At 36.9% G+C, this 24,883-nt stretch overlaps 1 protein-coding gene across 1 annotated transcript in view; it reads left to right on the forward strand.

Moving 5' to 3' along the window:
* The window catches only part of RDX (radixin), a 94,413-nt gene that overhangs the window by 2,601 nt on the left and 66,929 nt on the right, over window positions 1-24,883 (forward strand). The window contains exons 2-3 of the mRNA XM_078432721.2: window positions 13,097-13,166; window positions 21,605-21,688. Of these exons, the coding sequence (XP_078288847.1) occupies window positions 13,155-13,166; window positions 21,605-21,688 (96 nt within the window). The 5' untranslated portion in view covers window positions 13,097-13,154. The remainder of the gene's footprint in view (window positions 1-13,096; window positions 13,167-21,604; window positions 21,689-24,883) is intronic.

The following is a 24,883-nucleotide window of genomic DNA, read 5'->3' on the forward strand; positions in this document are numbered from 1 at the left end:
TTTCCTATTCATTTATTTCTCAATATTATTTTCTATTAAACGTATATTTTAAACTTTTATTTTTTAGAGAGCGTGAGTGTGAGTGAGTGGGGGAGGGGGCAGAGGGAGAGAGAGAATCTCAAGCAGGCTCCACACTCCGCTCCAAGCCCTTGACCATCATGACCTGAGCCAAAACCAGGAGTTGGACCCTCCACCGACTGAGCCACCCAGGCGCCCCTTAAACCATTTTTAAAGATGTTGAAAGTAATACAGTTTATGACAAACTTAAAAAAACTTATATCTTTAAAGATGTAAAAGTAAAGCTACAAGTTCTCTTCACTCCCCAGAACTACCCAACGTCTTTCCTACTCCTGTTTTTCGTAGGTATTGCTGTTAGCACTTCCTTCCGTGGATACAGAAAATGCCAAAACTTAGGCAAAAATAAACATAAAAATCCTTTATTTGTGATTTTAAAGTCTATAAAAATAAGGTTATTTTGTAACAAACACTGAAATGGTATTTATTACTGTGTTGAAAAGATTAATGTTTCTCAGACGTTTAAAAAATTTTTTTTTAATGTTTATTTTTGAGAGAGACAGAGTGTAAGCGGAGAAGGGGCAGAGAGAGAGAGAGAGGGAGACACAGAATTTGGAACCGGCTCCAGGCCCTGAGCTGTCAGCACAGAGCCCCGGGACTGGAACTCAGGACCCATGAGATCATGAGCTAGGCTGAAGTTGGGCGCTTAACCAACTGAGCCACCCAGGCCCCCCTAAAATTTTTTTAATGTTTATTTTTGAGAGAGAAGATTTGAAGCAGACTCTGAGCTGAGAGTGGAGAGCAAAGTGTTCTTATGTGCTTGTGCAAATTTTCTTGCTTAATGATTGAAGGTGAAGTTCACTTTTTGTTTTCTCCCTATAGTATGGCATATAATAGTGAAAAATGGTGTCCTTTAAAAAATGTGTGTCTTTGGGGATACCTAGGTGGTGCAGTTGGATAGGCGTCCGACTCTTGACTTTAACTCAGGTCATGATCTCAAACTTGGTGAGTTTGAGCCCCACACTGGGCTCTGTGCGGACAACGCTGAGCCTACTTGGGATTCTCCCTCTTTCTCTGCTGTTTTCCCCTGCGCGCGCACACACACACACTCTCTCTCTCAAAATAGTAAGCTTTAAAAAAAAATGTGTCTTTGTATTGGGAGCTGTTTGGAAAGGAAATATAGTCCATACGATTTACTTTCCTCATTCCATTTAATACTGAAGTCTAGCTTCAGCTTCGTAGAAGAGAGGGGCTCAGTCAAGTTAGGAGTTGGACAGGGTTTTTTGGGTATTTTTTTCCCCTTTGAATAGACAGTATGTATAGAGATCCTTCCAAATTTCCTAATTTAAAATAACTTACTTTTATTTAAAAGGTAGATGTTAAAAATTTGCATGTGCATAAGTTTTGTATTGTTTTTTCCTACTGTAACATCAGTTACTCTTTAATAGAATTCTCAATTGGATTTTGCAGAGGTTTTATATATATAAATAAGGTAGCGATTTTTTTTTTTTAATTTTTTTATTTAGTGTTTTGCTTCAAGCAGTCCAATGCAGATGAATAGAATGTCCAGTCATGCTGGTTACTTTTCTACGTAGTTTATATACATTTGAAATAAACTGTTTTGACAGGCCAGATCTCTCCGGCTGGCCTGATTTTGTAAAGGAAGTTTTATTGGAACACGGAAATATAATTAGTTTACATAGTGTTTCTGGATACTTTTGAGCTATAATGTCTGAGGCCATATATTTTGCACATCCTGAAGTATTTACTCTCTGGTCATTTACAGAAAAAGTTTCCAACCCCTGATTTAGAGAAAAAAATATCTTGTTGAAAGAATGCCTTAGGTACTGTATGGAAGGAGGTAGCACATTGTTTTGTTTTTTGCCCCATGATTATAGAATTTATAAAGTTATAAATCTTAGTAATTGGAACAGATTGTTTTTTCCAAGTTGTAGGTAGTCTGTGGGCTTTCAGAACTTGAAATGTTTCTTTCATTTGTGAAAAGTTGTTAACTAAAACTGGCTGCAGTGAAATTGTGAGGTGAACAACCTTCTTTTTCAAGGACTTCTATCACTTAAGATGCTTTGGTCACAATAACAGGAAATTCTCAAACTGGCTTAAATAATGAAGAAAATTAAGAGACTTAAGAATAGCTCAGTAATGATATCAAGGACTCACTCTCTTTACAACTTTCTGCCCTGTGGCCTTCCCCCATTGGCTTCGTCCTGAGACTGCTCTCTCCAGCGTTACAGTTTGGCTGCAGCCACCTGCCATCCGCACACAGCAGTTCCTAAAGAACTGGGAAGGAATGCCTCTTCCAGCAGCCCCCCAGCAGAGGTCTTCTTAGTGTCACTGACCAGGCTTGGGATATGTTCCTTATCCAACCCAGTTACTGGCAGGGGGAATGGGATTGCCCCTCATCTATCTAACTCTGCTCCCACTAGATTGTTTTAGTGTCTTGGGTTTTTTCTTAATCCCACCCACCTGAACTCACACCCAAGATTGAGCTGTTGTACATAATCTAGCATGAATATGTGAGTTCATATCTTCTTGGTTACCAAATTTATTTAAATTATGAAATGAAAAGTGTTGATTCCTGCTAAAACACTTTTGAGGCAGGGTTGACAAAATGTGGTCCATGAGCCAAATCCAGCCTACGGCCTGATTTTGTAAATAAGGTTTCATTTGAACACATCATTTGTGCACATATTATCTATGGCTGCTTTCATGCTACAAGAGCAGAATAGTTGTAACAGAGACCGTATGGCCTTGCAGAATCTAAGAAGTTTATTTACCTGGCCATGTAGGGAAAAAGTTGGCCAACTTTAAGATAACATACATACATTTATACTTCTCTGCCAAATACTGTTTGTATCTGGTGAGTAACATACTGACAAAGTCACATTCTAATGGGAATACAAATGTGCTGTTTTGTATACTATAAAGTGTGTTAAATGTTTAAATGCCCTTGTGTTAATAATATTAACAGGAGTTAATTTTCAGTGCACCAGTGTTCTAAGCAGAGTTTTCTGTGATGTGAGTTGAGTATTTCTTGTTTCCTATTTATTTTTTTTAATCTTCCTATTGTTTCTGTAATTTAATAACCTTTCAATAAGCTAACAGAGTAGGTTATTGTTTGCAACTAAAAATCCTGGCTAGTACACAGAATGATGTGGGCACATGAGTGCAACAGAGGGACCCTTAGTGAAACGGAGAGAGAATGGGGATACAGGAAATCTCAGCCATGATTAATTGGATCTGGAACCCTTTGGCCTTTACTGAGTGTATGGAATGGACTAAACTTGGTTAGCCATCATCAGGACTTCTGATAATTAAGCCATTTGTAGATCCTAGACTTAGAAAAACTATAAAGTTTTAGTTTGGTTATTAGCAAGGTTGGTGTGTATACTTGAACTCATTACTGTCATCTAACCAACAATCAGTATAATTATAGTTACCATTAGAAGTGTCAGACTGTCTGCCCTTTAACTCTGATTTGATCATCAAATTAAATGAGATTGCTAAAAATAATCTCTTGAATAATGTCTTGAGTAGAGACAATAGAGACAGTAGAGGTCTAAATTTGGGAGACCTAGTTGGGAGGAGTTTTGTTCTCCCATATTCATGTTTGTTGTCTCTCTTTTATTTTTTTTAAATCTTTTTTTTTTTTTAAGTTTGTTTACTTATTTGAGAGAGAGAGAGAGAGAGAGAGAGGGAGAGAATCCCGAGCAGGCTCTTCACGGTCAGCATGGAGCCCGATGGGAGGCTTGAACTCACAAACAGAGGTCATGACCTGAGCCAAAATCGAGAGTCAGATGCTTAACCAACTGAGCCACCCTGGCACCCCTTGCTGTCTCTTGTAGTATGTTGGCTTATTAGTGTGTTACTTAGCTATTTGATAATGTAAATTAGAGGAAAATATTGCCCTTGACAATAATCAACAGAAAAAGTCAAATGAATATTACATGTAAACTTAATATGCCAACAAAATCGACAACAAACTTCTGAGGCCCTACTGTGAGCCAGGCACCATTCCAGTTTAAAACAAAAATTTTTTTTTTACATTTATTTATTTTTGAGAGAGAGAGAGACAGACAGAGTGTGAGCAGGGGAGGGGCAGAGAGAGAGGGAGACAGAATCCAGAGCAGGCTCCAGGCTCTGAGCTGTCAGTACAGAGTCCGATGTGGGGTTCGAAGCCACAAACTTTGAGAGCATGACCTGAGCCAAAGTTGGATGCTCAACTGACTGAGCCACCCAGGCGCTCCCTCCCTTCCAGTGTTTAAAAGGGAGTTTTGAATATTTTGAAATTAGAAGCTTAATGAAAGAACTTCCAGAGAGCCTTAGTGATTGCATGAAAGAATATTGTCCAATTTAAGAAACGTAATTACTTTATTCTGTTTTGAAAATAAGCTGCTATTGTGTCCAGTGGTTCAAAACCTGTAAAGCCTAGAATGGTTTGTGAGAAGTCAGGTCATTTTGAGACTTGCTTTTTCCTGCTGCATAGGTGACTTAAATCAATCTGTTTGTTTTAACATTTTTTTTTTTTAATGTTTTATTTATTTTTTTTTGAGACAGAGAGAGACACGGCATGAACAGGGGAGGGGCAGAGAGAGAGGGAGACACAGAATCGGAAACAGGCTCCGAGCCATCAGCCCAGAGCCTGACGCGGGGCTCTAACTCGCGGACCGCGAGATCGTGACCTGAGCTGAAGTCGGACGCTTAACCGACTGAGCCACCCAGGCGCCCCTGTTTTAACATTTTTAAACATGCATTATGTTACCTTTTGATGTTTTCATAAGTGTAAAATGAAACTGAATTGCATTGAGCTTTCTTAGCTTTTAGCATTTAAAATTAATCTTTGCAAATGGTATTGTTTTTCTACCCACCTTGGGAACAATATAGATACGGTGTTTCTTTTAAATTTATAGGTTTATTTTTTTAAGCTTATTTTTATTATTTTGAGAGAGAGCAAGTGGTGTGGTGGGGGGGGGGGGGGGGAAGAGAGAGAGAGAGAGAGAAAGAAAGAAAGAAAGAAAGAAAGAAAGAAAGAAAGAAAGAAAGAATATCTCAAGGAGGCTCCACGCTGTCAGCACAGAGCCCATCTCCAGGCTCAAACCCATGAGTTCATGACCTGAGCTGAAACCAAGAGTTGGATGCTTCACCAACTGAGCCACCCAGGTGCCCCCAGATTTCTTTTAGAAGACAATCTAAATTCAGTGTACAAGTTTGTTTTTAGTATTGTAGTTCTGCTTTATATTTGTTTTAGGTTCTAGAAATTTGGTTTGCATTTATAGTAACATGTAAAAATTGCTCAAAAGTGTTGAAGATTTCATTTCCTTGAAAATATCCTTGAACAAAAATCAGTTTCTACCTAAGCAAGTACTTATAAATACCGTATTTGGAACTGTATATCACCCTTATAGGAAATACATTTTCAAGGTGATTATACCAGTACTAATGTAACTTGTAACATCTTTAGAGATAGTCTTTTGATCTGAAAACAACGGAAGAAAGAGCTTTAGCTTCTTCTAGAAAAGCTCTGGTAATTATTTGAGATGAGCTTCTCTGGAATGATGTCAGAAAAAAGAATAGGAAAACCAGGAGAGCCCAGGACTCAAGTTTAAAAGGACCTCTGACTTGTTGACTAGCCGTATTACTTAGGGCAAGTCACTTATCTGAATCTAAATTCCTTATTAAAAGAATGAGGGATTGTGATACCTTTCTTGGGCAGAGGGAAGAAGGGTAGTTATTATGAAGGTTAGGTGATACAGGTGAAGTGGCTGAAAAGTATTCTACAGGTAATTCCTTCATTCACTCCCCTTGTGCTTGTTTTGTGCCTTATTTCTTTATTTACAAAATGGAGCTGAAATTTTTTTGTCCTCTTTGCTTCACTTGAGGAATGACATGGCATTATATAGCTAAAGGTGCATTAATACTGCCATTAAATTGAGTATTAACATTGAGCTAAAAACATAATAAACATGGTTCTGTGTATATTAGAGCTTTTAAGCTTGTGGGTCTGTGAACTTGGATAGGGAAAAAAGTTGCATATTTTTTACACGTTTTCTTGCCATTATTAATGTGGGCACCTAGTAGTATTAGCATTAACACAGACTGTTTCCATTAGAAATTGTAGATATTTTCATAATCCGTCGCTGTTGCAGAGATGTCGAAGTGACATTACTTGGAAGTTTAATCATTAGATCCGCTGGTAGACACTGTTACTTAATTTAAAAACACATATATTACTATATCATAAATCCGTGATTTTTATATTTTGGTGATTGTAGTCCAGTATAGTTGGTCTTTTATGCAGTGTTAATGTGTCTTATTAAAATACATTTAAAAGTGCTTCTATACATTAAAAGCATTTAAAAACGCTTTTCTAGGAAGGGCTTTATAGGCTTCACCAGAGGGGGACCATGCAGGGGAAAAAGAACTTTTTTATTGTAGATATTGTTACTGTGTTCGTCTGACTGCCAGAGTTACGTTATTAATTCAGTTTATACTTTCCTTTGTTAAACTGCTTCCTAATCCCCCAGTAAATTGGCAGAGGAATTCTTTTGTAACTTTTTGGTCTGTGGAGAGAAACGGTTGGTTCAGAGATTGCTTCTGTATCTCAAAAGGCAGGGGAAAAAAATTACAATTAGGCGTGAGGAAAAGGATATCTTAAGAATAAAATTAGGCAGTGTGACATAAATTATTGAAGGTTTGGTAATAGGCCCAGGATGGACGAGAGTGAACACCTGTTTTACCACCTGACAGGTGGGAAGAGTCTGTTGTGCCACTGACTTCATAGAGCTCAAGGTGTTAGGCATGAGGCTGTTTTTCCATTGTGTGAGGTAGAGAGGAGGCTGTTTTAAGGTCCCCCTCAGAGTTAACGGATAAAGTAGAAAATGCTTTATATGAATGCATTGTCTGTAAACATCGTACTTAGAGTTTATAGCCGTACAGTTACTTTTCTGCAGATGGGAAATGTGTATACTGGCAGCATCTCTTAAAACTTCTTGTTGAGCATGTCTTTGCCATGATTGTGCAAAGAAGTAGGGTAAGACCTCTTGAAGAAATTTACCAAGGAGGGAGTAATTTTCTTCTCAGTAATTAGATATTTGAGGGTGGACGGGAGAAGAGTTTATTTTTACTATATATCTCTAATGTACAATGGTTTAGGTGATTATGTAATATATATGTATATGTGCGTGTATATATATATATGTGTATATATATATATATATATATATTTTATTACAAGAAAGAAAGGAAGACACTGAAAGACCGTAATTTCAAGATGAGTCAGTTAGAGATGGAAACCCAGGACATGTATCTTGGTATCTTAGCTTTTCTTTTCTTTTTTCTTTTCAAAAAAATTTATTTTAATTGTTTATTTTGGAGAGCGAGAGAGACAGAGTATGAGCCAGGGAGGGGCAGGAAGAGAGGGAGATACAGAATCCAAAGCAGGCTCCAGGCTCTGAGCTGACAGCACAGACAGAGCCCGATAGGGGGCTTCAACTCATGAACCATGAGATCATGACCTGAGCCGAAGTCAGACGCTTAACCAATTGAGCCACTCAGGTGCCTCAGTATCTTAGCTTTTCATGTGACATTTTATTAAATTGGCCATTCTGGTATTAAGATGTTAGTTTCAGGAGAAAACACACTAATGAAATCATAGAAGAACTAGAAATGTATTACTGAGGTTAAATAGTATTACTGTGATATAAATACTTTTCAGTAATAACTAAATTGGCTAAAAACTTGAGTTTTAGTTATATCTGTACACAGCTTCATCGTAAAAAAATTTAAGGTGGAATTCTTAAGTCATATAAGCTGGTAAACTGATACATGAACAGTTTAGTGGATTACATTTTCTAGGTTCTCCTCTGATTTTTTAAAAAAAATTTTTTTTTTTTTTTAACGTTTATTTACTCTTGAGACAGACAGGATGAACAGGGGAGGGTCAGAGAGAGAGAGAGGGAGACACAGAATCTGAAACAGGCTCCAGGCTCCGAGCTGTCAGCACAGAGCCCGACTCGGGGCTGGAACTCACGAGCCGTGAGATCATGACCTGAGCCGAAGTCGGACGCTTAACCGACTGAGCCACCCAGGCGCCCCTCTCCTCTGATTTTTAAAATTAGGAACTTAACAGAAATAAGATCTTGATTATTATTATGTGTTCAGTTCTTTATATCCAGATACCATTTGTAAGGACACCTGTGTTTTTACATGGTTAAAGCAAGTGGCTACATAATCTGCTTTTTCACTTACCCTTATGTAAATGTTGACACAGTTTGTCATAATACACAAACACCCCTGTAACAGTCTATCATGTTATCACATAACATTGTGACTTTAATTAGTGGCTTTTATGACATGTACTGCTGTGGATGTCTTGCTAGAGGTTACTTTGTTTTGCATTTCTTTACTTCTTTGGCGTATATTCCAAAAGCAGAATTTCCTGTTCGGAAAAGATTTGAGCTTTTGTTATGCATTGACAACTTACTTTCCAGGAATATGGAGCCGATTTATGGTGCTACCAGCAATGTTTATCTACTTGTTTAGCAGTACTGCTCATCAGTACTGCCATGTATAATAATTATTTTGCTAGTTTAACGACTATATAATCAAAATGGCCTTTAAGGCCATTTGATTTGTGGTTTTAATCAGCAGAGTTGTGCATCTGTTTTGTGAAGAGTTTGTAGAGAGTTTGTCATTTAACCATTTACTGAGTGGAGTCTGAGTGATATCTTTATATATTTAATTATTTCTTTCCATAGTAACTTTTTATTCTGGCTATTGCATATTTTTACTCTATTAGCATTTTGCTATTTAGATGTAGGGATTTTAAACAAAATAATCTGTTTTCATCATAATGTATATATTTTTCTTAGTCATATTTCTCCTCCAAAATTATAATTTTTTCTAAAGTCTCTTTTTGAGAAAAAATTCACCTACTTAGATTTTATTAAATGTTATGATGAAGTTAATAGGCCCGACTTAGGTTTATTTACTTAGAGTAATTTTGTTCTTTTATTTTAAAGAATTTGTTTTTCTTATTATGAAAGCTCTACATTATTTTAGAAGTCTGCAGATTTATGTTAATTCACAGGAACTCGCTATTTTGGAGTATGATCATATTGGTCTTTTCATATGATACTGTATGTATGGCTTTATAACCTGCCTTTTTAGTAGTTTGTGGATGTTTTGCCATATCATTTAATATTTTTCTGTATCTTTTTTTAAATTTTTTAAATGTTTTTATTTATTTTTGAGACAGAGCATGAGCAGGGGAGGGGCAGAGAGAGAGGGAGACACAGAATCTGAAGCAGGCTCCAGGCTCTGAGCTGTCAGCACAGAGCCCGAGACAGGACTTGAACTCACAGACTGCGAGATGATGACCTGAGCTGAAGTTGGACGCTCAGCCGACTGAGCCACCCAGGCATCCCTCTGTAACTTTTTTTTAATGTTTATTTATTTTTGAGAGAGAGAGTGGGGAAGGGGTAGTGAGAGAGGGAGACACAGAATCTGAAGAAGGCACCCCCCCCCCCCCCCCCCCGCCTCCGGTTCTCACAATTCATTCATGTAGATGAATTAGGTTTGTTGCAGATTTTAAAAACTTAGCTTGTGTAAAAACCTGTTTTTTGTGTGTGTATGTTGGTCTATGATATATTTATTCTTTCATGTCAGTAGAGCTCCTTATTAAACCTAAAACTTTAATGCAGATTTTCTTCTTGAAAGATCCTTTTAATAGAGTATAACTGGAAGTAACTCTAGTATTGAAAACTTGGATTGATTATTTTTTATAGGAAAAGGAAATAAACTTACCTTTATTTTGTTCAAGTATTAGGTTCATGTGTAACTTCAGAGTATCAGCAAACCTACATGCTTGGTGTTTATTTACCTGCCCACCTGGCCCTGTGTTTGTGGACTACTTTTTCTGTAATTTAGGTGCTTTAACTTAGTTTATACAGCCTGGCATATAATTAATGCTCAGTTTCTTTCCCTGGTTTTTCCTTGCTGATGAGAGATTGAACAGAAGGGGCACCACAGCTGTATGGTTTAGTAAATAACATGAGCAGTACGTGTGGAAGCTCTCCTGAGTGTGTGTCTCCTGAGTTCTCCAGCATGTGGCTGTGGGGGTCTGATATGGTATATGGAATACAATGTCAAGAAGTTAATGTAAAAATTAGTCTAAGACAATTAAAATTCCTAACACTCTGCTAGGAGCAAGCCTGAAATACCTCTGTAGTGATACATACACACAACTCAGGGCTTGCAAGACTCCCACACTGGGGACTGGGTTAGGGACACGACCTTTCTACACTTGATCTTAGGCAAAAGGCTGAGAACCGATAGGGACATGAGCTTTCTGTCCAAAATTAAAACTGTAAAGAAATAAGCCATACTGAATTGAAAATAGAATAATTTTATAGTGAGAGAAAATAAACATAGGGATAAACGGAAGATTCAAAATGTTGTAAAATAGCATGGCATTATTAAGATTTTTTTTTTAAAAGCTGAAAACGAATTTCTAGGAATAAGAATATATAATTACTGAAATGCCAAACTATCAAAGACATAAAACATAAAAACAGTGGAAGAGAATTAATGATTCGAGGAATGTTGCACACAGAGAGAGAGAGAGAGATGGAAACCACTGAAGTGATGCTTAGAGAAATGATACGGTTTTAAATATAAGGCAAGACGTTTTAAAAATATTCCCCAGAAAAGGAGATTTATATTTATGTTTTTAGGAACTCTGTCACTGCTCTGTTCTTTTTCTTGGGCTTGGAAATATTTTTGAAGACAGGCACATTGACCTGAAATGTCTTTAGTACATGGGAGTTTGGAAAGTTCACAGAGCCCATTTACTAAGTGGTTTAAACATTAAAAAAGAGGTAAATCTAGAATAGATCTGGTTTTTAAAAAAATAATATAGTGGTTACACTGTAGATACTAAAATATTCCAACAGTACAAACAAGAAAAATTCCTAGTGTTTTATATAAATGGATAGTGTAGCTTGGGATAAAAACTTTAATGGTAGTATTATATACTGATTCAAAAAGTGCCTGTATAATCTGGAAACCTTGCTGTGATGCAAGAAGTTCTCATATAGACTTTCATGTCTCATTTGTGTGTGGAGTTTAAAGAAGTTCTATGTTCTCTGAAGTAAGAGATGAAGTAAACTTTTTCAGTATTTTATAGATCATGTGTTTTTAATATCTATACTAATGTACATACTTGATTATTTTACATATTCAGGTGATAAAAATTATTTTTAAATATTCTCATTGACAAAAAAGGGGATACTTTATATTTGGAGTTGCCTTATACTTGGGCATATTTAGTTTATGCCCTTAATGTACATACTAGAAAAGAAAAAATACTGGGAGTTACTTAAAGGTTTAATTTTAGGAATTAGAAAATGAGCCACGGAGTAAAGCCAGCTAATGAGAAGAAAAATGATGAGGAAAAAGACAGAAATTAACAACAACAAAAAAAGAACAATAAAAGAAACAGAAGATTAACCAAACTGAAAGCTGACCTTTAGACAGCTAAACTAAAGCAAACTTCTGGCAAGATTAATCAAGCAAAAGGGAAGGTAAAATTTAACAGTATTAAGAATGAAAAGAGGATCATAACCACCAATGTAGTACATATAAAGAAATCCTGAAAGAATACTATAACTTTCTAGAAATGTGTTACCAAGACTTGGAGAAAATCAGATTTGGCTATGGGGTAGAGATTTAAATATGTTTTGGTCATGTTATATTTGAGATAATCTTTAGACTTTGAGCAAGGCAAGTTAGGCAAGTTCTAGAGAGACAGATTTGGCAATTACTAACTTAGAAATGATGTGAAGGGCAGGTCAGTTTTGAGGAGGTTTGAGGACCTGAGATGGTAAGGATCTGAACTCAGACAATAAATAATAGGAGGAAGAAAAGGGGATAGAGAATGAGATAGGTCTGAGGAACATTGAAGGTTCATCAAAGTAGGTGACTGTAGGAAGGGAGTGTTAACATTTCCCTAGCTAAGAGTTAAGGAAATGAATTCCATGGTTCAACTGTTAGATAAAAAATATCTCAGGAGGAGGTTCCTTTTAAAGAGAGATTTATTGGCACATGATTGAATAAAATTTAGGGAAATGACTTCAGTGTTTCATTTTTTTCCAATTTGGACAGTTTTCTGCTTCATTAATTATAGCATCTTAAAAAGCTGTAATATAGTTTTAAAACAAAATTATATATCGATGCTAGTATAGTGGGTAAATTTTCACAGCAGAGAGATTATCAGCGGAAGCTGATTTTTAAGTGATTTATCTAATGTACCTCACTGTGGCTCTTCAAACTGGAATAATCATTTTTTCTGGACTAATGGTTAAGAATGTTAGATCTTCTGGTTGGTTTGTTAGATGTTTTTAAGAACGTTTGTTCTAAGACAGTATAGCATGATGGGTTTCTTGGATTAGGATTCACTTTTGCTTTACAGGGAGAAGATAGAATTTAACATTGGTCTTAAGGACAACTCTAAATTTCAGTGAAGGCCACCAGTTTACTTGTGAGTAGCATGCAGATTGCTAGTGTGTGGTCTATGACTGTTTAATACACCTTGGGTGAATAAACTACTTGATACAATTTTTAAATTGTTTTAAATTCCAAGAGAAATTGGAATTGGGTTTTTTAAATTCCAAGAGAAAATAATTTTCTTTAAAAGTTACCTTTTTAGAATTTACATTAATCAGAATTTCCTTTTGTCTTTGGTGTACAGAAAAAAGGTCAGAAAGTGTTTTTGAGTTCATCTCTTTAGAATTTGAATCTGTGTCTTCCCCTTGACTATATTCCTTTCTCTACCAGGCTGAGTGTAGAGGTGAACCTGACTCAGACAGAGACAGTATTTGGATCCGTAGCAGTCTTGCTTCCTTGCTTTGTGTTGTCTCTGACTGAATTAAAACTTGGAGTTGGTGATTGGTGTGCTTTATATGATGTTGTTTGACATGTGTGCTATTTGAAATCACAGTATAAATATTTTTAGAGAATTAGAAAGTAATAGATCTCTTTTGCTTTCTTTTTTCTTTAACTGAAGGTGACAACAGAATTCATAAACGTGAATTTTTAAAGAAGGTGACAAAAAGAGAAGGAAAATGCCGAAACCAGTAAGTGTATTTTTACCGCTGCTTTTACCACTACTTACTTAATAAAATGTCAGTAGCATTAAGTTCCTTTCGGAACAAGGCAAAATATTATGGTAGAGTCGTTGGGGAAGAAAAAGGCACTGATCCTGCTGCTGGTGGCTTGTTTTAGATTAATGTGGCTAGAATGAAGCATTATGTGAACTAATGAAAAAGAGGTACAGGTAACACTGTAGTTAAGATTCGTGGGTTCTGGAGCCAGACGTCTTCATTTGTATCCTGGCTCTGCTGCTTACCCTCTGTGACCTTTGTTAGATTACTTCAGACTCTCCAATTCTTAATTTCCTCATATAAAAAATGGAGATGTAATTAGTTACTTAAGAGATCTTGGTGAGAATTATGAGAACTGGGAACATTCGGTGCTCAGTAAATAGTAACTTCTTGTTAAGCAGGAGGAAGTAATAAGAGGTTGGAAGGATCCATGCATTAATTTTCTCATAGTTCTAGCTTTGATGCTAGTGACACCGATGCTGATATTGTATAGTCTTAGATTTTTTAGTTTAAGGGTGTATGTATGATTTTACTTAGTTGTATAATTATATAGTTTTTGACTAAGATTTATTCCTTTTTTCTTGGGATAAATGTTTTTGCTTCATCGAACAAAATTGAGGTGTTGTTTTTCAGTGTTTCTTTTGGCCAGTTACCTTTTTAAGAAAGTCATTGGTTATAGCTATTTGAGTTTCCTGACATGAATATCTCTTTGGAATTACTTTAAAGACTCAGCAGGTAGGTAACAGAGTACATTTGCGTTGTTGCAGATGCAGATGACACAGTCTTCAGGAATCTAAAAACCAACTACTAGAACTAATAACTGAACTTAGCAAGATTGTTGGACACAGGCTTATATTTTTAAAAATCACTAGCCTTTCTTATATCCTTGTATAAAATTTGAAAAATGAAGTAAAAAAAATGTATTTGTAACTCCATCAAAGATATGAAATACTTTGGAATAAATTTACAGAAACTGTACGAGATCTCTACAGTGAAAACTTGTGGGAAGTTAACGACTTAAATTTGCAGGATAATATTCTGTAATGTTCATAGATATGTGTAGAAAATACTATTAAGGTGTCATTTGTACCCAATGTAATGGTAGAATGAATGCAATTTCATCACTTCAATCCAAGGAGGCTTCTTTGGCTGACATTGATTAGCTGATTGTAAAACGTCTGTAGAACTGCCAACATTTATATGGAAGAGCTAAAGCAATTTTTAAAAAGAAAAAAGTTGGAAAACTTACACTTCTGTATCTTAAGACCTGTTCACAAACTACAAAGATAAGATAATGTGGTGTTGGTAGATAATGGAATCAGTGAAACAAAAATGCAACTACCCATATGCATTCATTAGATTTTTTACAAGACTTTCACACAATTCAATAAAAATTAAAAAAAAAATAAATAAATAATAAAAAATAAAATTCTTTCCAACAAATGGTTTGGAACAAAGGGTTATCCATATAGAAGAATATGAACATTGGCCCTTACCTCACAATTTACACACCGAATTAACCCTAAGTGGATCATAGATCTAAATACAAAAGGTCAAACTGTAAAACTGCTAGAAGAAAACATTTTTGTGACCCTGGGGTAGGTAAAGTTTCTTAGATAACATACAGGAAGTTTTAACCATTTATTTTGTATTTTTACTTCTTTCGAAAGTTTGAACCGTTTAAAAAACACATTGGATTTCATCATAATTAAAAACTTTTGTCCTTTGAAAGAGAGCAATGAGAAAATGAAAAGATGAAACAGAACAGGAGAAAGTAATTGAATATACAGTTCCTTTAGAACTCCGTAAGATAACCCAGTTTTTAAAAAATGGGCAAAAACTTTGAACAGATGCTTTACAAAAGAACATATATTGATAGCTAGCGGACACATGAAAAGATGCTCAATGTCTTTAGTTACAGGGAAACACAAAACTACAGTTGAGATACCACTTTATAGTCACTATAATGGCTAAAATTAGAGCTTGATAATATCAAGTGTTGGTAAGAATGGGAATCAACTGGAGCTCTAATATTTCTGATAGGAATATGAAAGTTTATAGTTACTTTAGCAAACTGTTACTATAATTGAGTGGAAAACATTGATGTATTATTCCTTAGAGTAAGGATTCAAAATTATATGTGCAGGTAGATATAAATTGTATATTAATTTGATTTCTGTGTTTTCCACTGATCTATTGGCTTAGTTTTATACTTAGTAGATACGTAAACTTGGTCAAGTCACACTTCTGCAGACCTGTGTATATACTTTTAAATGTTTATTTTGAGAGAGAGAGAGAGCTCGCACGTACACGGGTGGGGGAGGGGCAGAGAGAGGGGATCCCAGTCTGACCCCTGATTTATATAAACATGGAAATTTACAGCCCTGTCATAACAATTAGCAGGGAAACCCCTGATAAAATGATCAGTATAGAAACGAGTTGCATTTCTACAAAAGCAAAAGGAGAAACAATTATGTTATGGAAAAATATTTCATCAAATCTACAATCTTTTGTTTGAAACTCTTTAAGCTACATGAGTTTCAATATTTGGAATCTTTTGGATTTTATAAAGGTGAATATATACTTTATTATGTGTCTCTGTCATGTCATGAAGCTTCCCTCAAGACCTGGTATATCACCTCAAAAACATTAATGTTTTTCTATGTCAGTTGTGTGAGTATTCATTTGAAATGGGATAATTAAACTCACCAGCTAGTCACCCATCACTTCATGTTAATAAGGTTTTGCTAGAAATTAGCTAATAAACTTGTTTTCAACGCCTTTGGGATATCAACGGATAGTGGACATGTATTTATAATAGTGACAAAATCATAGTGATATATGGGAACGATATCTAACAAATGATTAATATGATTTTTTTAAGATTTTATTTTTTTTAAGTAATCTCTACACCCAGTAGGGGGGAGCTTGAACTTACAACCTTGAGATCAAGAGTCACACATTGTACTGACTGAGTCAGCCAGGTACCCAAATTAATAGAATTTTTAGGGAGAAAATTAGAAACACTTTTTGGAAGATTTTAAAGAAGACTTAAATTAATGCACAGAGAGAACCACAGTCATGGATGGGAAGAGTCAGTATTGAAAAGATGTTATTTCTCACCTCAGGAGACTAATGAATTTAGTGTTGTTCCATTTTAAATCATAGGTATTTTGAAAATTTACGATTTTCTGTGAAGTCAGGAACAAGAAAAAAGAACCAAGAATAGCCAAGAAGTCTTAAAGATAATGAGGAGAGACTTTTCCTACCAGATACCAAGACTTTTGAAAGATGTAGTAATTCAAACAGCGTGGTTTTGACAGAGTAGTACGTCAACCAGTGCAAAAGAATAGCGCAAATTCAGACCCCAGACCTGTAGATATTTGATATGTTTCAGTTGTCTTCAGGAAGCAAATTAACTAATCAATATACATCACTTAGATGTTTTAAATCCCCATGTCATTATCCTCATGGGGATTAAAAAATGAAATTGGATCTCTACCTCAAATCATAAGCAAAAATCATTGAAGACAAGTTATGAAAAACAACTTTAGTATGAAATAGAAGAGTATCTTCAAGAATCCAGAGTAGAGAAAGATTTCTTAAATATGGCCCAAAATAGTGACACCCATAAATACAACATATCTTCAACATTAAAGTTAATATGTTTATCATAAAGGACACTTCAAAGTAGAATGACAGACTACAAACTGGGAGAAGATTTTTTTTTTTTTGTGATACAAATAATTATCAAGGTATTAGTATGTAGGATATGTAAAGATTGGCTACATAGTAGTGAGAAAAAAAAAAACAAAAAAACAACCCAGTAGAAAAATAAGCAATAGATGTTAACAGACGTCTCCAAAGATGAGGAGACTGAGTGGTCAATAAACATAATATATTAGTTTTGTTATTCTTTAACAAATTACCACAAATTTAGTAGCTTAAAGCAGTACCCATTTATTATCTCATATTTTTGTAGGTTAGAAATAAGGGATGATATGATTGGGTAGGTTCTCTGTTCAGGGTCTCCCTAGCCTGAAATCAAGGTCTATCCCAGCTGCATTCTCCTCCGGAACTCAGGGTCTTCTTTCAAGTGTATTCCTATTGGCAGAATTCATTTCTTGCAAAAATGATCCATCTTTAATTACTGGAGGCTGAAGTTCCCATTTTCCTACTAGCTGTTGGCCAGGGACCACTCTTAGCTCCTAGAGGCTGGTGTCAGGTCCTTGCCCATGGCCCCTTTAATTCACCAGTGGAGAACCTCTTTTACGTCAAATTCCTGTCACACTTTGAATTTTTGTGACTTTTGCAACCAGTCAGAAAAAAACACTTTGCTTTTAAAGGACTTCTGTGAATAGCTTAGCTCCACTCACACACAATCCTTCAATTTTGAGGTCAACTACATCTGTAGGTGAGGTCAAGTACATCTAAAAAAATGCCTTCTCCCGTGTAATGTAACACAATCATGAGGGTGACATCAGGGGATGATCATGGGGGCTGCCGTAGACTTCTGCACACTATACCTATGAAAATGTTCTCAACCTCTTTTGGAATCAGATCTGCTCAGTAAGACCGTATAGAGATACCATTTTATACCCACTGGATTGTCAGATATTTTAAAAATCCGGTAATACCCGTTGTTAGTGAAAATACAGATCAGCAGGACTTCTGTTGTTGGAAGACAGTTCACTTTTTCATGGTAAATTTGACTTCATACTTTATTACCCAGGACTTCATTGGAGTATTTACTTCTAGAGACACTCAGATATATACGTATTAGGAGACATATACAGGAGTGTTCATAACCGTATTCTTGATAACCAAAAAATTAGAAACAATGTCCATTGACGAGAAAGTGGGTAAATTATTTTCTGGCAATAATTGTATAGCAATAGAAATGAATGAATTATAACTACTCACAAAAAAATCAATGGATTTTAGAAATACAAAGGTGAAAAAACATTTGTTGAAACTTTTTTCTTTAATGTTATTTTGAGAGCAAGCGAGAGATCACGGGTTGAAGGGCAAAGAGAGGGAGAGAGCATCCCAAGCAGGCTCTGTGCTGTCAGTGCAGAACCTGACAGGAGGCTTGATCTCACAAACCATGAGATCATGACCTGAGCCAAAATTGAGAGTCAGATGCTTAGTTGACCAAGCCATCCAGGTGCCCATAAACTTTTTATTGAAATAGAATATACATACTGAGAAGAACATATTGTGTTTAGTTGATGAATTTTCATAAAGTAAAATATACTTCTGTAGCCATTGCCCATATCAAGAAAGAAGACTTTCTTATTCAGTACTGTACAACTTTAACACAGTTAAAAATCAAGAAAAACTAAATATTTTACATAGAGATACCCACATTTGTGGTGAAGCTATTTTGTTTTTAATTTTCTTTTACCTTTATTTAGTTTTGAGAGTGCGTGACTGTGCATGCAGGGGACGGGCAGAGAGAGGGAGACAGGATCCAAAGCAGGCTCTCCACTGTGAGCATGGAGCCTGATACGGGGCTCAGATTCACGAACCAACTGTGAGATCGTGACCTGAGCTGAAATCAGGAGGCAGCCACTTAACTGAGCCACCCAGGTGCCCCAAAACTATTCTTTTTTTTTTTTTTTTTAATGTTTGTTTATGTATTTATTTATGAGGGAGAGAGAGCAGGAGCAGGGAAGGGTAGAGAGAGAGAGGGAGATACAGAATCCAAAGCAGGCTCCAGGCTCTGAGCTGTCAGCACAGAGCCCGGCATGGGGCTCTGACCCACAAACCACGAGATCATGACCTCCGCCGAAGTCAGGTGCTTAACTGACTGGGCTACCCAGGTGCCACCTCAAAAGTATTATTTGAAAAAAAAGAATGACAGACAAAAAATTCAGTTTATTGCTCACCTGTGGGGGATTGAGGACAGGGAAATTCAGAAGAAATAGATTGGTATCCACAGCATAATTTGCCATTTCTTGTTATTAAATTGAGTGGTAGATATATGGGTAAAGAAAAACTTTTTCATTACTCGGTTTCTGGTGATAGTTGTATAGGTTTTCCACATCAAGCAGTTCTGTAGTTCTGTGTACTCATCAGTTGTGGGTTCTGCCGTTGAATTCATTCTGACACCACCTACCCGGATTAGCACAGACAGTCCGTGTTAAGGGCTCAGTCCCACTGGACTGCTGTCGCTTCCAGACACCAATCCCAAATAGTGGATCTCCATGTTACCCACATTTCTAGCTTGGCTACACATTGGAGATTCCCACGGTCCCCTCCTCAGGTACTGTAATTCACTGGAACAGCTTACCGAACTCAGAGAAACACTTTTACTTATTATTACTGGTTAATACAAAGGATATTATAAGGATACAAATGAAAGACACAGAGGAAGAGGAGGCACCTAGGGCAAAGTCCAGGAAGGTCCAGAGCAGGGGAGCTTCTGTTCTTGTAGAGTTTGCAGTCCACCTTTCTCTTTGTACGTGGATGCATTCATCAACTTGGAAGCTCTCTGTGAACCCCTTTGTTGAAGGTTTTTTATGAGGTGTCCTTTATGTAGGTACAATTGATCAAATCACGTACAGCCAGTGACGATTAACCCAACTGCCCAGCCTCCTCTCTTTGGAGATTAGGGTAGTGGCTGTAATCACATGCTTGGTTCTTGTGGTTACCAGCCCCCATCATGAAGTGTGTACGGGCCCATCTGGAGTCACTTCATTAGCCCAAACTCAGGTGTGGTTGAAAGGGGCTTGTGAGTAACAAAAAATGCTCCACTGACTTCTGTCATTCAGGAAATTCCAGGGGCTTTAGGAACTCTCTGCCAAGAAACAGAATGAAGACCAAATACATATTCTATGACAATAGGTTTTATGTTGTTATGCTTCATTGTTTATGTATGCTACATGTATATGTGTATGCATATTTCCTAATAGGCACTATTTTAAAGAAGGGTAGATTGGTAAGGTTTATTTGATTAGAGAACGTATTTCAGATAAAGGCTACATGTGCAGGGGGAATGTAAATGTAAAGGGGAAATAAGTCACATTTAGAGTTCTAATAGTATGAGTTAAAAAGGTACATTTGTACCACATGATGGTAAACTCTAAATGAAGATGATACTCTGGAATTAAAATTCTTTTAAAAAAAATTTTTTTTTACCGTTTATTCTTTATTTTTTTTAATTTTTTTATGTTTATTTAGTTTTGAGAGCAAGAGAGACAGAACATGAGTGGGAGAGGGGCAGACAGAGAGGGAGTCACAGAATCCAAAGCAGGCTCCAGGCTCTAGCTGTCAGCACAGAGCCTGATGCGGGGCTCGAACTCACCGCAAGATCATGACCTGAGCCAAAGTCGGCCACCTAACTGACTGAACCACCCAGGTGCCCCAACGTTTATTCATTTTTGAGAGACAGAGAGCATGAGTGGGGAAGGGGCAGAGAGAGAGGGAGGCACAGAATCCGAAGCAGGCTCTAGGCTCTGAGCTGTCAGCACAGAGCCCAACGCGAGGCTCAAACTCACGAACTGCGAGATCATGACCTGAGCTGAAGTCGGACGCTCAACTGACTGAGCCACCCGGGTGCCCCTTAAAATTATTTTCATTAAGGCATATTAAGATTTTGGTGAGATACCCAGTTAGAAAGGTATTTATACAAAAGAGAATTTAGGATAGAGTCTAACAGAGGTCAAAGAATGCTTTTTATAAAGTCAGTATATTTGCAATATGAATAAAACTATCTGAATTTTGTGTTGAAAGAAATACAGGATAGTGAATGACATTCAGAGAATTTGGAGTTATGGCTCAGTTGAAATACCTACTCTGCTGTTTGATATCCCTGTGGGCAAATAATGGGAACTCTTTTAGTTTCTATAGAAATGACTATATTTCCTAGTATTGTTGCAGGGGCTGAATGAGAACATGGAAAGGTCATGGCCTAGTGCCTACTATATGCCAAAAAGTCAATAAATGTTTTTAAAAGAGGACTTTGTAAGTTCTTTTTCAAATAGATTTTAGATTTCCTGTGATTAAAATCAAAGTTGGTTATTTTTTTTTTTTTAATGTTTTTTTTATTTTATTTTTGAGACAGAGAGAGGCAGAGCATGAACGGGGGAGGGTCAGAGAGAGGGAGACACAGAATCTGAAACAGGCTCCAGGCTCTGAGCTGTCAGCACAGAGCCCGACGCGGGGCTCGCACTCACAGACCACGAGATCATGACCTGAGCCGAAGTCGGCCGCTTAACCGACTGAGCCACCCAGGCGCCCCAAAGTTGGTTATTTTAATAAAGAAAATACTAGGTACAATTATGGAGTGGCTCTTTATTGCCTGCACATTATGCTTTATTTTATAAATCAGATAATATTTTCTCATGTTTAATACTTAATAAATATATTCTGTATCCTAGTGATTTTCCCTTCTGTTTTTACTGCAGATCAACGTAAGAGTGACCACTATGGATGCTGAGCTGGAGTTTGCCATTCAGCCCAATACAACTGGCAAGCAGCTTTTTGACCAGGTATCATTTAACCACATGAAGTATGCAGCTCTTGACAATGTAGAGTGGAATATGTTGCAACTTCTTTGTATGTTTTTCTGTGATTTTACTGGTATTGCAGCAATGTGGCACTTGAAATTTTTCACGGTACCTGTTCAAGATATCTGGCACAGCGGTACAGACACTGTTGTTTCTCATTCCTGCATTTGAGAGATAGGACTTTTTAAAATTAATTATTAGGTTTTGTTTTTTTTTTCTGTTTGTATCTTTTTGTTTGTTTAAATCCAAGTTAGTTAACATACAGTGTAGTAATGGTTTCAGGAGTAGAATTTAGTGATTCATCACTTATATATAACGCCCAGTGCTCATCCCAAGTGCCCTCCTGAGTACCCATCATCCATTTTACCCATCCCCCACCTCCCTCCCACCATCTACCCTCAGTTTGGTCTCTATGGTTGAGAGTCTCATGCTTTACTTCCCTCTTATTTTCCCCTTCCCCTGTGTTCATCTGTTTTGTTTCTTAAATTCCACATGAGTGAAATCATATGGTACTGGTCTTTCTCTGACTGACTTATTTCAATTAGCACATTACACTCTACTTCCATCCACTTTGTTGCACATGACAAGATTTTATTCTTTTTGATCGTTGAGTAATATTCCATTATATATATATATATATATATATATATATATATATATATATAATATATATATATCTCCCACATCTTCTATATCCCACATACCCCACATCTTCTATATCCATTCATCAGTCAGTGGACATTGGGCTCTGGGCTCTTTCCATACTTTGGCTCTTGTTGATAATGCTGCTATAAACATTGGGGTGCATGTTCCCCTTCAAATCAGTATTTTTGTATCCCTTGGGTAAATACCTAAACATGCAATTGTTGGATCATAGGGTAGTTCTATTTTTAGTTTTTTGAGGAGCCTCTGTACTGTTTTCTAGAGTGGCTGCACCAGTTTGCATTCCCACCAGCAGTGCAAAAGAGATCCTCTTTCTCTGCATCCTCGCCAGCTTTTGTTGTTGCCTGAGTTGTTAATGTTAGCCATTCTGACAGGTGTGAGGTGGTTTCTCATTGTGGTTTTGATTTGTATTTCCCTGATGATGAGTATCTTCATCTCTGGATGTTTTCTTTGGAAAAGTGTCTGTTCATATCTTCTGCCCATTTCTTCACAGGATCATTTGTTTTTTGGGTGTTGAGTTTGTAGTTCTTGAACCCTTTATCAGATACGTCATTTGCAAATATCTTCTGTTTCGTAGGCTGCCTTTTAGATTTGTTGATTGTTTCCTTCGCTGTGCAGAAGATTTTATCTTGATGAGGTCCCAGTAGTTCATTTTTGCTTTTGTTTCCCTTGCCTCTGGAGACATGTCAGTTAAGAAGTTGCTGTGGCCAAGGTCAGAGAGGTTGCTGCCTGTTTTCTTCTCAAGATTTTGATGGTTTCCTGTCTCACATTTAGGTCTTACATCTACTTTGAGTTTGTTTTTGTGTATGGTGTACGAAAGTGGGCCAGATTCATTCTTCTGCATGTTGCTGTCCAGTTTTCCCAACACCATTTAAGGTATTTCTTTAACATCTGCTATCTAAAGCATTGTAATGAGGACAAAAAAAGGATTCAAAGATACTGTGCAAAGTGGGGTGGGTGGAGATCCTAGACAGAGGGGATGGCAGGAGCAGAGGCACAGGGAACTATAGGCTATAAGGAGGTACCTAACATCTGTTTGGTGTTGTAACCTCATGATAAGTGAACATGGGTGTCATATTAAGGAATTTGGACTATGGGTCTTCTCTTTGTTGTCTCACTCTTGAGTGCACATTTGAGTCACCAGTGGAGCTTTAAAAAAACAAAAAGCAATGCTTGGAAACCTCCTCCAGAGCTTCTGATTTAATTGGGGCCTACTGTAAATCATTAGTTTGTTTGTTTGTTTGTTTGTTTGTTTTTTAAGCTCCCCAGGTGTGCCCGGCTAGCTCAGTGGGTAGAGCATGAAACGCTTTAAGTTTCCCAGGTTTTGCAGTATGATGATGTAACTGATGTTTTATTGAGAAGGGAAGGAAAGAGATTGGTACCCAGAGGCCAAGTGGTTAGGAAGGTTGACTTGATTGCAAAAGGGAGAAAGGTGATAGATTTTGCAAGGCATGAGACTCCGGGGTGGATGTTTACGTCAACTTTTACATCTGAGCTGAGCAGAGAGCAGTAGTCTGTGGTTAGACTTCCTTGAACTTAGAGAACAGAACAGGAGACAGAATTTCTAGTGTACAGCAATAAGTAACCTTGTAGATATTTTGGTTTTATTATGTAGCATTCTATCACATACCGATCCAAAATATGATATAAAATTCAAAAATCCCTGGGAAGTTGTTTCTTTTCTTAACAAAGTATACTTAATCTTCCTGATTAGGTAATTGATGATCTTGAAAGCCCTGGTAAGGTCTTTCTGTAAGATGAAAGGTTTTTTTGTGAGTGAGCAAATTCTTAAAGCAAAATCATAAGCAGCTACATGCACCATACCTTATACACATCTTACCTTGTGAACTAATATGATATCCTCTTCTGTTGATTCTTCTCGGCTTCCTGTTTGTGAATATATAGCTTATCTTACTTTACTTTAATAAATATGTGAATGGAGAGGTGCCTGAATGGTTCAGTTGGTTAAGCATTCAACTCTTGATTTCAGCTCAGGTCGTGACTCACAGTTTGTGGGATTGAGCCCTGTGTTGTCAGCCCAGAGTCTTTTGGGGATTCTCTCTTTGCCTCTGTCTCTGCTCCTCCCCCACAAAGTAAATTAACAGTTGAAAAGTTTTAATGGAGTCAGCATTCATTGTACTTACTTTGTAGCAAGTTGAAATGTCATAGTGCAGTGTTTGTGTTAGTCAAAAACTAATGAGCAAGTGGGCCTTTTTGGTATTGCATATGAGAAATAAGATACTTGTTTTTTATGAAGCAGAGTTGCTTTCGTTTGGATAGCAGGGGGAAAGGACACCTCCTTTATTATAGTGCAATACTGTGTAGTATAAGAGTGTAGGCTCTGGAGCCACACTGCCTGCGGTAGAGTCCCAGCTCTAGCTGTTTGATTTGCACAAATTACTTGCTTTGCCTCATTTGTTTCATTTGTACAGTGAGGATGGTGATTGCACTCTTCTTCCCTGAGGAGGTTGTTGTGAGTTAAGTGAGAATCCATCCATGGAAAAGTACATAGGA

This window comes from Panthera onca, chromosome D1, assembly GCF_046562875.1.
Source record: "Panthera onca isolate mPanOnc1 chromosome D1, mPanOnc1 haplotype 2, whole genome shotgun sequence".
In the NCBI taxonomy this organism is placed as follows: Eukaryota; Metazoa; Chordata; class Mammalia; order Carnivora; family Felidae; genus Panthera; species Panthera onca.